Source organism: Solanum stenotomum, chromosome 8 (genome assembly GCF_019186545.1).
Source record: "Solanum stenotomum isolate F172 chromosome 8, ASM1918654v1, whole genome shotgun sequence".
Classification (NCBI taxonomy): domain Eukaryota; kingdom Viridiplantae; phylum Streptophyta; class Magnoliopsida; order Solanales; family Solanaceae; genus Solanum; species Solanum stenotomum.
Window position 1 is genome coordinate 9685468 of NC_064289.1, and position 16530 is coordinate 9701997.

The 16530-nt window shown below is 35.0% G+C and overlaps 3 protein-coding genes across 3 annotated transcripts; 1 reads left to right on the plus strand and 2 right to left on the minus strand.

Moving 5' to 3' along the window:
- Window positions 1-1971: 1971 nt before the first annotated feature.
- Window positions 1972-8317, plus strand: LOC125874791 (katanin p60 ATPase-containing subunit A1). The gene is made up of 7 exons (XM_049555821.1): window positions 1972-2280; window positions 2816-3278; window positions 4074-4271; window positions 4639-4883; window positions 5179-5337; window positions 5429-5516; window positions 7701-8317. Exons 1-7 carry the CDS (start codon window positions 2159-2161, stop codon window positions 7980-7982), a joined length of 1557 nt encoding a protein of 518 aa, XP_049411778.1. The 5' UTR covers window positions 1972-2158; the 3' UTR covers window positions 7983-8317.
- Window positions 8318-8960: 643 nt separating this feature from the next.
- LOC125874816 (protein CDI-like) lies at window positions 8961-10232 on the minus strand. Its single transcript, XM_049555847.1, has 2 exons — window positions 10077-10232; window positions 8961-9981 (listed from the first exon to the last, which is right to left on the minus strand). Exon 2 carries the CDS (start codon window positions 9957-9959, stop codon window positions 9207-9209), a length of 753 nt encoding a protein of 250 aa, XP_049411804.1. The 5' UTR covers window positions 9960-9981; window positions 10077-10232; the 3' UTR covers window positions 8961-9206.
- A 1455-nt stretch (window positions 10233-11687) lies between these two features.
- On the minus strand, window positions 11688-14263 carry LOC125873448 (F-box/kelch-repeat protein At3g23880-like). The gene is made up of 4 exons (XM_049554386.1): window positions 13933-14263; window positions 13752-13865; window positions 12691-13435; window positions 11688-12097 (listed from the first exon to the last, which is right to left on the minus strand). Exons 1-3 carry the CDS (start codon window positions 14184-14186, stop codon window positions 12736-12738), a joined length of 1068 nt encoding a protein of 355 aa, XP_049410343.1. The 5' UTR covers window positions 14187-14263; the 3' UTR covers window positions 11688-12097; window positions 12691-12735.
- Between the last annotated feature and the right edge of the window lie 2267 nt (window positions 14264-16530).

A 16530-nucleotide genomic window follows, 5' to 3' on the forward strand; every position in this document is an offset into this window, starting at 1 on the left:
AAAAACTACATAACTACAATAACATAATCTAGCGATACTTTTGATTAGAGCCGTCAAAATGGGCTTAGCCCATAGGGCCGGTCCATTCCAACCCGTTATTGGGGTAGGGTTGGGATAAGATTTTTCAAGCTTATTTAAAACTAGGGCTTATAAGTCCGGCTCATATAAGCCCTTTGGCCTTTGAGGCTTGATCAGGGTCGGGCCGGGGTCGACTCATGGGCCAAAACATTTTATTTAAGGGTAACTTATCATAATCTCACTAGTATATAATCTAATTACTTACATACACACTATGTTGTAATATTATGAATCTTACTAGATTTTGGTACGTCTAGATACATATATCTCAAAATATATGGCCCAAAATTAGGTTAATCTATTCTAGATACACTTTATCCAAGTAGATTCGCATGTATCTAGAATGCATAGACAAATCTCGCGCCCTCGCCTCCCTCCAATCTTATTTGTCACTCTCGTATCTAGTATGCGAGATACATGCTAATTACACTAGACTTTTTGCTAGTGTTATCAAAACAACGCCATTGTTTTTCATATTTGATTTGAAAATCTTCTCATTTTCTTGATGTTATATAATTATAAGAAAAAAAAGAAAAAAAGGAGTAGCTCGCCCCAGCCTTGGCCCTTCTAGGTTGGGTTGAGTTGTGCATTTTCAGTCCCTTCCAAATGAAAGGTCAGCTTGCCATAGCCCTTCAAATTCCTTGGCATGTGCGAGGCTTGGGCGGGGTGGGGATGGGCCGGCATTTTCAAGCCCTTCCGAATGAAGGGTCTGCTCGCCATAGCCCTTCAAATTCCTTGGCCTACGAGGCTTGGACGGGGTGGGGCTGGGCCGACCCTTTTTGACAGCTCTACTTTCAATAAATTATCTAATATAGCTATAATTAGGGTTTTATATCAAATTTCCTCTCTTCCTCTCTTGTGCGCCACTCTCCCTATCTTATTTTCCTCTCTCCTCTCACATTCCCTTCTTGCTCTATCTCTCTCTACAATTCTTTGCGTGAATCTTTTTTCTTCTCCATTTCTGTTACTTATATTAATATGGAACTCCATTAAGGTTTTACCAAAATTTTTTTATCTATATATACATGTGGATCTCGATATTAATATTTTATATGTATTTGCTGATTGTTGATTATTTTTTTTATCGGATAAACGCATATATATCGAAATTTTCCATTTTGCGTTTTTGATTTGTTGTTCAATATTTGCATCACTAGATTGGAAACATGTATCAAACTGTATCCTCTTCTCTTTTGAATCATTCTTTTCTTCTTAGATTGCAGAAAAACTGACAAACCTATTACCAAACAATATCTTCTTTGATTGATACAACTGATTGTACCAATATATATTAGGAAAACCGATAGAATAATTATCGAACTATATTTGTGTGTGAAGGAAAATGAATACAACTATTATTAGAAAAAATATATATTTGTATATTTATTTTAGGGGTGATACAATGTGTATTTTGTATTTTAGTTTCAATTTCGAAGTTATCTTCTTGCGAGATTGGAAGAGAGAGGAGAGAAACGAGCGAAAATAATGTGTGAAAGAAGATTGTATATATATGTATCTGTGCATCTCGATTTCAATTGAAATACCATGTTGTATCTAAAATAAATTCTACTCGTCTCTCTTATCTACCTCTCTCCTTTCTAAAATTGTTGCTATAAATATAATTAGACAAATTATTACTACATTTATGTTAATGAAAATTTCCCAAAAAGAGAGGGTATTTGTGATTAAGCCCAAAATTCAAATAGAGGAGGAGGCATTTCTCTTTTTGTGGGCTCCGCATCCTCAACGGGCCTTACCCAAAAAAACCAGTCGATCAAAGTGAACCCTTTAAAAAATTCAAAAGATGGAGGTCAATATAGTAATTTACTCTCCACTCCCTAATCATCAGATAGACCGTTAAAACGTCGCCGTATGTTGGTAGAACCAACTTCAACTTCCAGTCTCCTGTCTTCCCCAGAGGCCCAGATATATATATATATAGAGAGAGAGAGAGAGAGAGAAATAGAGAGAGAGAGAGATTTTCGAATTTGTTGTTGTTTACTGAATTTTTGGAAACCCTAACATTTGGGGATTTGGTTTATGGAAAGTGTAGACAGATTTGAGCTTTGAGGAATTGATAATGGTGGGTGCATCACTGGCAGGGTTACAAGATCATCTCAAATTGGCTAGAGAATATGCTGTTGAAGGCCTTTATGATACTTCCGTCATCTTCTTCGATGGCGCAATTGCTCAGATCAATAAGTAAGTATTTCTTTCACTCTCCTTCCTGTCAGATCTCTTGTGCTTGCTGTTTCTTGTATTTAGGAGCTACTTATCCAGTTATAGTTCACAAATGGGTGCCAAATTGGGAGATGTATGTTCCAAAATTTAGGCTGTGTCTGCTGTTGAATGTTTATCTCAATGAAATTATTTCCCAGAAAAAAAGGAGAATAACTTCTGTAACTTATAAGCACAGAGAGTATTGTTTTTATGAGTGAAAAAAGAAAATTTTGTTTGTGTAAATGAGAGTTTTGCCAAGTCATGAATGCAACTCAGGTGTCTGATCTGATACTGGAGTATGGAGATACCACTGATTTTGATTATTTACTTCATAATATTGCTTGCATTGTCATTTTATTTTGGGATTTCGAAGCTTGATGAAGTACCCATAACGAAATGTTGGCTTTAATCTGTTCTTTGGGGTTACTTCTAAACATAGTTATAACATTCTGAGTAGTTAATCCAGGCTGTTTTGGGCTTTTGACTGAAGTTGTTCCTTCTTTTTGTCTATGCGTAGACACGTAAACACACTTGATGATCCTTTGATTCGTTCAAAATGGATGAATGTAAAGAAATCAATTTCCGAAGAAACTGAGGTAGTGAAACAATTGGATGCCGAGAAAAGGGCTTTTAAGGAGGTCCCTATGGGTAGACGTCCTAATTCACCTCCCATTTCAACCAAGTCGTCTTTTGTCTTTCAACCGCTTGATGAGTACCCCACCTCATCCGGTGCTCCAATGGATGACCCTGATGTTTGGAGACCACCAAGTCGGGACACAACAAGAAGACCTGGAAGAGCTGGTCAGGGGGGTATGAGAAAGTCCCCACAAGATGGAGCGTGGGCTCGTGCATCTACTACAAGGACTGGAACCACAAGCCGTGGGGGAAGGACCAGTGGCTCTACTAAGGCTGCTACTGGGGTTCGATCTTCAACTACTGGGAAAAAAGCACCTGGAAAATCTGCAAAATCCGATTCTACGGTAAATTACAGTGGACAATATTATGCTTTGATTTTCGTTACTCTGTAATTTCCCTCTGCTTCAAATTATTCATTGGTAATTCACGCGTCTTTTGTATGTATTGAATCTTGTGGTTAGTCATTTGCTGACTGTTTATGTTGTATGTGGCAAGTTCTAAAGGTCATTTTTATGTGCTAAGCTCCAAGTATTAGTTTGTATCCAAATTTGTGGCTTGTATTTCCTTATATATAAGTGTGCATGTTGAATAGAAGGGCAATCGGCATCATAATGCTATCTATTTCCTTAACCGTTACTTACTGAATGTGGTGTCCTTGTTCAGTTGCGTAGGCAGAAAATTCGTGAAGGGTGTCCAAAGTAAAGCCAAAATAGAATAAAATGTGGCCATGGGGAATTGAACCTCAGTGGCAAACAGCCTTTTGCACACTATTGCCACTAGGCTACTGCTCTATATACAGCAAAGTGTTTCATTTTTCAATTAATTAACTGTTTTAAAGCAGACCACATTAAACAAAATATACAAAATGTAGATGCGACGATTCGAACTTGGGTATTGTGTACATGTTGGGCACACTATTACCACTGAGCTACGGCTCATTATTGTTGTTGAGGGTGTCCAAAATGCTTAATATATCAATATAAAGTAAGATTTGGCCTCTATATATAATGTAATTTTCTGGCGAAGGGTGTCCAATTGGACACGCTGGAGCAACCGTAGCTCCGCCCCTGTCCTTGTTAGACCATTATTATGGGTTGAATCTGAATCTATTTGTTAAGAATTTCTATTCCAATTGTTAGGATGGTGAACCTGAAGAGGGGAAGAGTAAAAAAGGTCAGTACGAGGGGCCTGATGCAGACCTGGCTGCTATGCTTGAGAGAGATGTCTTGGATAATAGCCCTGGTGTGAGATGGGACGATGTTGCTGGGTTAAGTGAAGCCAAAAGACTTTTGGAGGAAGCAGTTGTTCTTCCATTGTGGATGCCAGAATATTTCCAGGTAACTTAGTTGGACTGGAAAGGTGCATTTTGTGGAGTGTTGTTTTATTTCTCTTTACTCTTTAGTCATCAATGAGCATATGCACAAGTGAAGATTTAAATGCATGAATTAGCCGAAATTTCTCATGATAAGGATATGGAAACCTTATATGATTTTAGGCAACAATACCTAGTGGTTATTTTCTTTCTCAAAAAATAAATAAATTACTTTCTCAAAATACCTAGCGGTTATTTTAGCAATATTTTTTTGCTAAGTGTGAGCTATTTGTTAATACTATCTTCAAAGAGCCATCAAAAAGGAATGATGTAATCTTCCACGTATATGCATCATGACTCACTTTTTACTGATCAGGCATGTATCCTTGCAGGGAATCAGGAGACCATGGAAGGGTGTTCTTATGTTTGGGCCTCCTGGAACGGGGAAGACACTTTTGGCTAAGGCTGTTGCTACCGAGTGTGGGACGACATTTTTCAATGTTTCTTCTGCCACCTTGGCTTCAAAATGGCGTGGGGAGAGTGAACGCATGGTGCGGTGCTTGTTTGATCTTGCTCGCTCTTATGCTCCCAGTACAATTTTCATTGATGAGATTGATTCTCTTTGTAATTCCCGAGGGTGAGGACTTTGGCTATTGTTTAAGATACCATCTAAATTTTTTCAGCTGACCTCTGTTTGGTTAAATGTTTCTTTTGAAGAATATGTATGATGTTTTACAGTAGTCTTGGATATAAAAATCCTTACCTTTTATCTTTTCAAATGTAATGTAAGAAAGTTAACTTGTTAAAATGAGTAAGGTTGCCTCAAAATGCTTGTCCAGTGTGCCTTATCTGTGAACTAATTATGGTATGTTAAATAGTTTCTTACTCTTTTTTGAGGTTGAACCCAAGATAATGGTTGGATTGCTTTTCAGGGGTTCAGGAGAGCATGAATCATCCCGAAGGGTGAAGTCTGAACTTCTTGTTCAGGTAGATGGTGTAAGCAACTCTGCCACTAATGAAGACGGCACTCGGAAGATTGTTATGGTTTTAGCAGCTACAAACTTTCCATGGGACATAGATGAGGCATTAAGGTTGTGTCTCATTGTATTCATTCATTTCCTTTTATTGCGTTGAGATGCTTGTGAATGTGTCCTTGACTTAATTCTGTTAATGGAAAATCAGGAGACGTTTGGAAAAACGTATATATATTCCCCTACCTAACTTTGAGAGCCGGAAGGAGCTTATAAAGATCAACTTAAAAAGTATTGAGGTAAGTGTTATGAAAATGCTTTCTCAATCTGTTTTATCTTCTTATGTATGCTCCTGTAAGCCAGTGTTTTGGACGGCGAAAGGCGACAAGGGTCTGACTCGCCTTGCGGCGAGGCGAGCGGTGAGGCGGTTGCCTTTTTGAATTGAGGGGCCAATTAATACCAAAAACTTTAAATAGTTAATTGCATATCCAAAATGTCAATAGCCATAACATATATTAGCAAATACTATATTATTTAGTATAAAACTAAATTTAGTAGGGTAGAAATAAATGTAGAAGGATTGAATTTTTTTTTTTTTTAAAATGTAGGCAGATTGCAGAAATGCAGTCAGTTAGCAGTAGCTTCAAAATAAAAAAACAGAGTCTGCACTTCTTCTTAGAGAAGAAAAAAAATAATCTAAAACCATACCTGCTGAGTGCTGAGCAGCTGAGGTCTCGTCATCAGTAGTGAGAGAACTGGAGAAGAGAAGAAGAAGAAAGCCGCAAAGTAGTGAGGGAGGAGAACTGGAGAAGAGAGGGTAGCGAAGGTGCAAGGAGAGTCACGATGGAGAGAAGAAGTCCTAGGTTTGTAAAAACACCAAATAAACCCTAATATTGCCTTTTAATTATTAAATCAGATCTTTTTTAAAACAAAAAATAAAAAGGCGAAGCCTTGTCGCCTCGCCTCGCCGCGTCGCCATTCTCCTTTTGTCGCCTTTCTGAACTCGCCACGCTTCACCAGTAAAAGGCGATGAGGCATCGCCTCGCCTCATCGCCTTTGGCGAGCGTCTTTCATAAAACTGCTGTAAGCTCATGCAGCTGTAGCTACTTTTGAATATATTATTTCTCCTTACTGCTGAATGCTGTATCGCCTTTGTAGTATTAATTGTGCTTATCAAAACTATATTTACTATGTGAAAATTCTGCGGTACGATTTGGTGTATGTTTATCAATCTTGGTAGCAGTGGCTAGTAATATTTTCAGCTGAGTATTGTGGCATACCCAGCGATTGCAGCCTAAAATGTAATGGAACTTCAAAAGAGTTGAAAGGAAAAGACCAATGACAAGAAAGCCAAAGAGATATCAAGCAATATAACATACATTTATTTTGCCGTTTTAGTATCAGATGAACTAAAGCCAACTTTAGAAACAATATGTTCTATTGAAGGCTCTTGAGTAAAAAAAATGGAAAACACTATTGTACCTGTTATTATTATCTTTCCCTGGAGTAAATTATGGGAATGTGTGCTGATACGGTGATACCAGTGAGAAGACATTGAGTCATTAACGGATGTAAAACAGTTTTTTTTTTAAAATAATAATTAAGAAATGATCCTTTTAGGTGCTTGTCAGATAGGTAATGCTGTAGCAATTCTTTGGTGAAGGTTGATATATCAGGCTTTGGAAAATGTCACTCCAAACACTTGCTATCTTTTGCATAATAAATACATAGATGTCAAACTTTAGGTGTCTTATTGCAGTTTGATGAATAAGATATGTGATGTGTTTGCAGAAGGTGCAGGCTTTGTTGATTGTTCTAACATTATGACTCTGATGTCTTGTTTCATTTTAAGAATGCTTCTTTTTGTGGTTTAATCTAAACAGCTGTGTTATGTAATGCTGATCTGTAGTTGAAATTTCTTCTGGCGTGTTATGTAGGTTAAAGTATTTTGTAACCTTGCATTTACTTGTGCAAAACTTTACATTTTAGTTTGTTCAACCTAGAAATTGCACCCCTTCCATGTTCCAATCATTAATGTTTAAGAGCAGCAACTCAAAAATGAAAAAAACAAATTTTAAGACTGCTTATGACGGGGACTTGGTTTCAGATGTTTGACTTTGCAGAATACTCTGCATCCTTGATATCTCTTCTTTTGCCGGACCAGCAAATTGAGGGGTAAACATTAAATAGGTTTTAAAAAAAAATTAAGATAATGCCTCCATGTGAATATTCTTGGTATCCTTTTTCTTGTTCTTTTGAATTCGATACTAGCATACTTTTTCTCCAATGTCTGAAAGGCATCAACATCATAATGCTGTACTTCTCGATTTGTGCAAGTGGGGTCTTTTTAATTGGATTCTATCTTGTAAATGGATTTTCATGAGACTGTGTTTCTGAAGTTTGAAAGAATTCTATCTTGTTTATCTATTTAGTTGAATGAATCTTTCTTTTAACGAAGTGCAAATGTCTGCCTGTGACGTCAGGTAGCTGCAGATGTGGACATTGATGAAGTAGCTCGTAAAACAGAGGGGTATAGTGGAGACGACCTCACAAATGTTTGCCGAGATGCTTCTATGAATGGCATGAGGCGAAAGATAGCTGGGAAGACACGTGAGGAGATTAAGAACATGGCCAAGGATGACATTGCTAAGGATCCTGTTGCAATGTGTGACTTTGTAGAAGCTATTTCCAAAGTTCAACCTAGTGTCTCAGCAGCTGACATTGAAAAACATGAGAAATGGTTTGCAGAATTTGGATCAGCTTAGGGTAGTTTGATGGTGAGCAGTTCACTCAGTTTCCTTACGTTTGTCCATATTTGGTGGTGTCGGTTATTCTGGTATTTCTTCTTACTTGTGTACTATTCAATCTTTTGATCAGCACTGGACTGATCAACTTATGTAAAATGGCAAATCACCTGAGGTTTTTACTTCATTGTTCATCCGCCAATTGGATTGTTATTTTCTTTTCAATTGGTTTACTCTTTAGCTATCGTGTAAGTGTCAATTGAAATTATGTGACAGTGTAGGCGCTCAACTTTGTAGCACTACTTGTGTCTGTAACTTTATCAAATGCAATGATGTAGTGGCAACTTGTGAGCTCATAGTTTTATTCAATACGATGTTGCAACTGGATCCCACAATTGCTGTATAATTTTTATACTCGATTTCTTAACCACAATATTATGAGAAACAAGTCATTCTTGTTGTCAAAAAGCCTTTCTGATCCAACCACAATACTGCTTTATAGTTTTTAGATTGTGAATGCATGTGTATTCGACATCTCAACGCTTGATCATATTAGAATAATAGTACATGGTGCTTCAGCTTTATCAAGCAAAGGACTAAGTGGACATACAAATGTTGTAATGCCTCCTCCATGAAGAGTAAGAAGGAATTATTTGATACGACTAAATACAGAATTAATCAAAAGCAACTAAACCTCCTCTCTCCATGAAGGGAGGGACAAAAGCTATTTCATTTGTAACATTAAGTAACCAGAATAAAGAACATAACCAGTGTAATCCCCACAGGTGAAGTTTGTATAGAAACCTTACTCCAACCTCGTGGAGGTAGAGAGGTTGTTTCCCAAGTAACCAGAAAGCATACTTTTAGTATATCATTCAAAGATCAGAATGATCTTTTTCTTTCCTTAATGAATCTGTAATACAATATAAGATATGGTGGAAAAACAGCTTACAAAGTAAAAGTCAGTAACTTTAAGTAACCAAAAGCATACTCAACAAATCATTCAAAGATCAAGATGATCTTATTCTTTCCTTCATGAATCTATTATGATTACAATACAAAAGATGTGACTGAAAAACTGCTTACTAACTAAAGGCAGTAAAACTAGAATACAAAGTATTTGATTTGAAAATGAATCGATCACATCTCACAATCGAAACAATATGGAAGACTAAATCAAGGAAAACACATAACGAATGAATTACCTTAACTAAAAACTGTGTGAATCAAACAACCTACATTGCCTTAATCCACCTTCTTCTCTGTCGCCTTCTTGTACTCTTCGAGTTCCTTTATCCACAAATCCCCAAATTCACAATCCTTCCAAGCCTCAAACCAAGGTCCACCAAGCGTATAATGAATCGACTTAGGAAATGTAGCAGGATCCCCTTCAACAACCTTATTATGCCCAACGAGGAAGTTCCAAACGAACGGAACTTCCCCAATCTCCTCATCTTCCAACCAGGTAAACCTATGAAGAAATGCCCCAGATTCAGTATTCACAATCTCAGGTGTCAACACCTTATTCTTTGGATGCCCACAATTATAAAGAACCATTGATGACCAATTCTTCCTAGGATACACAGTTTGAACTGCCCCATCCATTTTAGTAGTCTCTTTTGGAGCATAATTATGTTGTACACACATTAAAGCATATTTATCATCAACCATATCCCTCAATTCCTTAATATCCCCTAAATACAAGAAATCACAATCAACAAACATAGCCCACCCTTCAAAATTAGCCAAATGGGGTGTCAAAAAACGAGAAAATGAAAACTCAGTGCTTTCTAATTTCCCCCTTTCACGCCAGTACAACCCTTTTTCCCTTAACTCTGATTGTTTAATGGGTATGATTTCAAGTGGGATTGAAGATCTTTTGAGAAGGGAGTAACGACAGACCTCATAAGCAACATCTTCACGAGGATCATAACCTATGAAAATCTTGAATGCCTTTGAATTTGGGGCATTTCCATTAGAATGCACATCTGTCGACATTATTATAGTCCAAGATTTCAACCTGTACAACCAAGAAAATCAAAAGGGTAAGCAAAAAAATGATTTTTTTTTCTTCATTTGAATGAACTAGAGAAATGTGAAAACCTGGAGCTTTACCGTAGATCTGGGTTTGGACTTGATAGAGAAAAGACAAGATTTTTTTCTTCTTCAAGATTTGTAGTAAAGAGAAAATTGTGGAGAGGGGAAGAATTTATAGATGAGTGATTTTGTGAGAGTAATTTTTAATAGCAGCGGCTTTACAGTTGTACACGCGGGTGATGCCAATTATTCCCACAACCGACAATAGCTTTCCATTCAAGAGGGACTGGATTTGGGGTGAATTTTAACAAACCTCTCTTAAGAAATTCCAGGTTGTTTTTGTTTTATTTATTTTGTATTTGTACTGATTATAAGAGATCATTAACATCTTTTCTATCATAATTTGTCAACGAGTAAAATTTCATTTATATATTCAAATTCTCGTTTGTTTCAATTGAGTATTTAAACTTTTGATGAAGTGTCATTTTCTAGATTTTATGCATTAGCTTTAATTGGAATATGTCTGAGATTCAACGGTTGAAATTGACGGATATAACTAAAGAAAATGACATATTTTAAATAATTATCTTATCTACGTAATGAATATTTGGAAACATAAGCTTTTTCTTTAAAATTTGAACTAAAAATGTTTGATTAAAACACTTTATTTGTGTTATTTGTTAGACGCATTCAATATAAAATATTTTCCCCTGCCATCCTGATTTTGCGGACTTTAAATTAGTCAAATGTAGGCACACCGTAAGGAGAGCGTTTCGAAAACTATAGGCGTGGGCAGCGTTTTTCTACCAAAATCAGCACCCTTACTCAGAATCCTAATTTATGTAAATATGTTTGATTGTGCACAAAGTTTAAAATACTACAATGATTTTTAAAATTTATAGTTCAATATAAGTCATATATATTTATGTGATTATAAATCATCTCATTAAAGATAAAATAAGAAGTTTAAAGTTAAATTATTACTAGATATAAAATAATGTCAAATTTTTTTAGACNTCAGCGCCCTTACTCAGAATCCTAATTCATGTAAATATGTTTGATTGCGCACAAAGTTTAAAAATACTATAAAGATTTTTAAAATTTATAGTTCAATATAAGTCATATATATTTATGTGATTATAAATTATCTCATATAAAATTAAAAGTTTAAAGTTAAATTATTAAATAATGTCAAATTTTTGTCAGACGGACTAAAAAAAGTGTCACATAAAATAATATTAGTTTACTACTACATGTTACGTGTGTCTATGACTTGTGCTTTCCTGTTCCTTGCCATTCGAAGCTTGTGCAAAACAATCTGTTAGACTACTAAAGCGAGTGTCCCACGCGTGTTGTCACACTGCTTTCTATTCCAAGTTGAAAAAAAACAAAAGGTTAAAAAGACTATGCAAGAGTAACAAGTACATATTCTTTTGCGCACCTCGACTAATTTCACGGGTTACCTGCCACCTCCCACGAGCAACATGTATCAGGTAACTCTGTCCAACAAGGCTAGGACATATGGGACATGTAGCAATTGTTTTCTTGAACCTTACTCTGTTATATTACAACCTTCCTCTGATATTGAGTCTTCGAAAGCCACACTGCATTGTCTATATTTGCTTAAGCCCTATTGACTTGAATTAAATTTTCATAGTGCCACAATAAATAGTTGATGCCATAACGAAGTAGAGTTTATTTGACAAGCCTTTTCATCTTTCACTTCATGATACACAACCTAATCATAGCACCTATTTCTTTTTGAACTATTATTATTATGGAAGATCAATCAGAATTTATGAAGAATCTTGAAAAGTTCAACTCTGATATAAATTAACTGTATTATTAAGAAAATAAGATAAGAGAATTCATTATAGTAGGAACCTTCCTGTTTGAAATGACAAAATGTCAAAATTTTGCAACTTTATATAAATACTAGACAGGATCCCAGTATATAAAGCTTCATACCCAAATCTATTTCTCCTAGATTACCCTGTTCACAGGTATCAGCAATCTACTATATATCATGATCATAGCAGCTAAATATTTCCTCAGATGTTTTCTCCTCACTAAATCATATTATGCTAATGTCAATGTTACTGCAAAATTGAAGAAAGATTCAGCCTTTGATTCCATTAACTAAAATATTGAAAGATAAGAGTTGAAGAAACAACAGTACGCGAGTAGCAACAAGGAAAATCACCAAAACTAGATACTATATCAGACCTTAAACCTTCTAGCATGACTCCTTTTCCCCTAGTAACTTTCACTCAAAAAAGGACTAGCAATGAAGGCCCCATATCAAATACTGTAGTAATCTCGTAAAAGGTTATGCCTAGTGTTATAGGCGCATTCACCTGCCCTGATTCTCACGTCCCTAGAATTGTTCTTTACTCGGTTCAGACTTCAGAGGCACAACATGTTCCCTTAAAACACTGCTCTGAAAGAGAAAATATGACTCAAGTCATTTACTTTGAGTAATGATAACACCAAACACAACAACCAAACAATTGTTCTTGCAAAATGTTGTTTTTTTCAAGGAAATATGCAAATAGCAATAGGACAGCAAGTTCTTGAAGAAGATGTGGTGTGAATATGACCCTTACATATGTTAAAGTGTTTTTCTATATTTGACAATATAGACAAAATTGAACTGCCCTTGTGAAAAGAATGTATAGAGCAGAACTCTTACCAGTAACTTCTTACACAATTGAGCTCGTCAAAAGTTTTGCAGCATTCATCCCTGTCGTGTCCTTAGTTCGTTTTGTAAGAGGGGGCAAACTAGACTTTCAAAGTAAATTTCTGCTTCAACACCAAAATTACCATCACCAACATCCACAGACTTTGGATATCTTGTCGAGTCATCCTTTGGATTGTATATCATGAAAACTGATCCAAATATAACCAAAATTTCACCTGTATTTGACAAGCAAAAGGATGGAGAAAACAGATAACCCAAACGGTGTTCATATGGAGGATACTTGATGGTAAACATCTTTGTCCAAGATTTTTTAATACCATACTCTTTCATAACCCACACATCTACGTGAGTTCTCGGATCAGTGCAAACCATAGAAAGATTACTTCCATACACTCCAAGCGAGAAAACACCATTTCCTTCTCCATAGCAGGGCAGCTCCACCACTCCCCATTCCTCACAAGACAAATCAATAGAACTGATGATCCATCCCTCATGCAAATGACCATCACAAGTAGCCCAATGAAGCTTTCCATTCACAAACTTACCCACCTCCGTGAAAAGTAACTCATTCTTAAGACAATGGATGCTTCTCCAAGAATCAGTCTTTAGACTATATACTTCGAACTCGTTATGATGCTTATTGTGATGTTGACAAGTAGAACGCACACGCAATACCTTATACTCATCATGTATCTCATCGTATCCAAAACCATATGTAACCATGCTAGAAGAAAACCTTTTTTCAGTAGGCAACNAGCAAACCCCAAGGCTCAAGTCAATTGCCAGCAGGCCAACCCCTGAGGGTTGGCCTGCTGGCAAGTAACTCATTCTTAAGACAATGGATGCTTCTCCAAGAATCACTCTTTAGACTATATACTTCGAACTCGTTATGATGCTTATTGTGATGTTGACAAGTAGAACGCACACGCAATACCTTATACTCATCATGTATCTCATCGTATCCAAAACCATATGTAACCATGCTAGAAGAAAACCTTTTTTCAGTAGGCAACTTCTTGTACTTTCTAATTGTTGGATTTCATAGAAACAACCCAGAAACACAAATCAATCCATTGACAGAACCAACCGTCCAAAAACGCCCACAGTGGTTTTCGACAGGATAATTCATGTCAGATGAATCCACAACAGATTCATCAAGCAAAGACCTAAGTGAATAGTTCTTAAGACCGCATTCAGGTGGACTAACCCTCAACATAACTCTATGGTGGATGCAGTCCTTTGTTATTAGCTGCTAAACTGAGATGGGTCTTGATAAATTCAGGGCTACAGATCAATGAAAGCCAAGATTTCGAAACACACCTGCATTGCAAGAGGGACTTCACCGGAAGCCTCGAGAGGATATCAGTGATGAGTTCTGGTGGCAGAATAGATGAATCTTGCACTGAAGTTGATGGAAGTTGAGAATACTTAATGGATTTGCTTCGTTTGTGGTGTTGATGTAAGGCTTCATCTTCCCCGAATTCCATTTGGGATTTACAGAGAAATTGAAAGTGACAAATCTAGACGGTGAAATACACCCTACGGGAATGGGTTATCGGGTTTCTCCTTTGTAAACCCACTGGCCGCAATCTTTAATTTATAGGAAAACCAGGTAATTTGCGAGTGCGGTCATAAATAATAATTGCATTGAACTTACAAATAATTATTTATTAATATCTATACATTAAAAATGACAGAAAAAAATAGAAAAAATCATTAGCAATATTCCAACATGAATTTGATTATTTGTCATTATCACATAACTCAAGAACTTCTAATGAATGAATTATTCAAGAAATAATAAATCATTGGTCCTTTAATCAACATTAAAAGGAAAATAAAGAAGAAAAATAAGAATATATATACNATAGGAAAACCAGGTAATTTGCAAGGTGCGGTCATAAATAATAATTGCATTGAATTTACAAATAATTATTTATTAATATCTATACATTAAAAATGACAGAAAAAAAAAGGTTCTTAAAAAATTATTAGCAATATTCCAACATGAATTTGATTATTTGTCATTATCACATAACTCAAGAACTTCTAATGAATGAATTATTCAAGAAATAATAAATCATTGGTCCTTTAATCAACATTAAAAGGAAAATAAAGAAGAAAAATAAGAATATATATACAAAGGCATTTCGTAAAAAAAGAACACATTTAAGTTGCATAGATTATACAATTGTGATATATATCTCAGGGAAAAATTCAAAAATTTGTTAATAGATTCAAAAAAGAAATTACGCTTAAACATGAAAGCAATTATAACTTTTGAACTTGCATAATGAATTTCTTCAATTGATAAGTGAGAGACTTCATATCTATGTTAAAATAGATAATATGTAAGCTTATATATTATAGTACTTTTAAGTCATAGGATTTTATATAGAATATCAAAACATGTATACTTGGAACTGAGTACAATAATTATTTTCTGCAATCAATATACCTATTGTATGTGTATATGTTCAATATAACTGGAGACAATAACTTTGCAAAAACATAAACAACACAATTTAAAACATGTACTCAAAAACAACAATTAACATCATAAGCACAAATTAATGACTGTAAAAAAAAAATCAGGATATGTAAAATTAGAATGAAATAGAAAGGAAAAAATTGAGTCCACTGAATGCACAGTCTCCCCTTAAGATAATTATTCCCCTCTAATACCTGAGATTTAATGAATTAGATCCTCTTAGGATGGAACGATTTTATTTACCAATGTATTGATACAAAAACAATGGTCCCAGTAAGCCACTCAACATGAGCAAAGTGCATGAATATTTAATTGTGTAGAAGAAGAAGAAGTTCAAAATTTTCATTGTTTTAAAATGAGAGGAAATCTCTCTATTTATAGGCAACAAAGGTAGTGTGAACAAATAAATATGCTTATTGTGCCTTATCGAAAATGTCACAACTCTTTGGAAATGTCGCAACCCTTCGGAAAGGTCACAACCTTTCATAAAAGTCGCAACTTTTCATAAAAGTCACAACTCTTCGTAAAAGTCGCAATTTTTTTATAAAAGTCACAACTTTTCGATGAATGCTAGTTTTAGAAATAAATAAATTAAAAGGGAATTATGATTTGTGGTGGCGCCACGTAGGCGGGCTTAAGGTTCTCTTTTATATATGATATATGATATATGATTAGCAAATTAGTCAAAATTTCTAACATAATCATCTTATATCCTAATATAATTTATTTACCTTCATTTTTTTATCGTTCTTTAGGCATCTCCAATTCTATACTCTATTTTACTCTCCAAATATAGATCAATTATAGAGTTTTGTATTTTTGCCAACAATTAATTCTAACCCAATTCTCTATTTTACTCTCTAGAAAAGAATTTTTTCTTTAATATTATATTATTATTTCTATTTCATTCTTATTTTTTTATTTCCATAATATAAATCCTTTATTTCTTTTTCCAAATAATCACTATATATAATTTTCATGTAATATAGAATTTTAATTTTTTGAAATTTTTTATTTAATATAAAAGTTTATTTTATTTTAAATTTGTAAATAACATAAATTGCAAGAAAATATTATATAATGTATACATCAGTAGACAAATATAAATAAAATACAATTACATAAACACTTAACTCTTAAAATTATTACACTGCTCTATAAAGAAATAATTAATCCCCACACACAATTTCTACAATTAAGGGAGGAGTTACTAAGGAAACCAAATAACAACAATTTAGGAACAATTTATTCGTGTAATCCTATTAGCTTCAACCCTTGTAATCTCAAACCTCTCGGCTCTCTCCATATTCTTCTTCAAAAAAATAAAATAAATTATAATC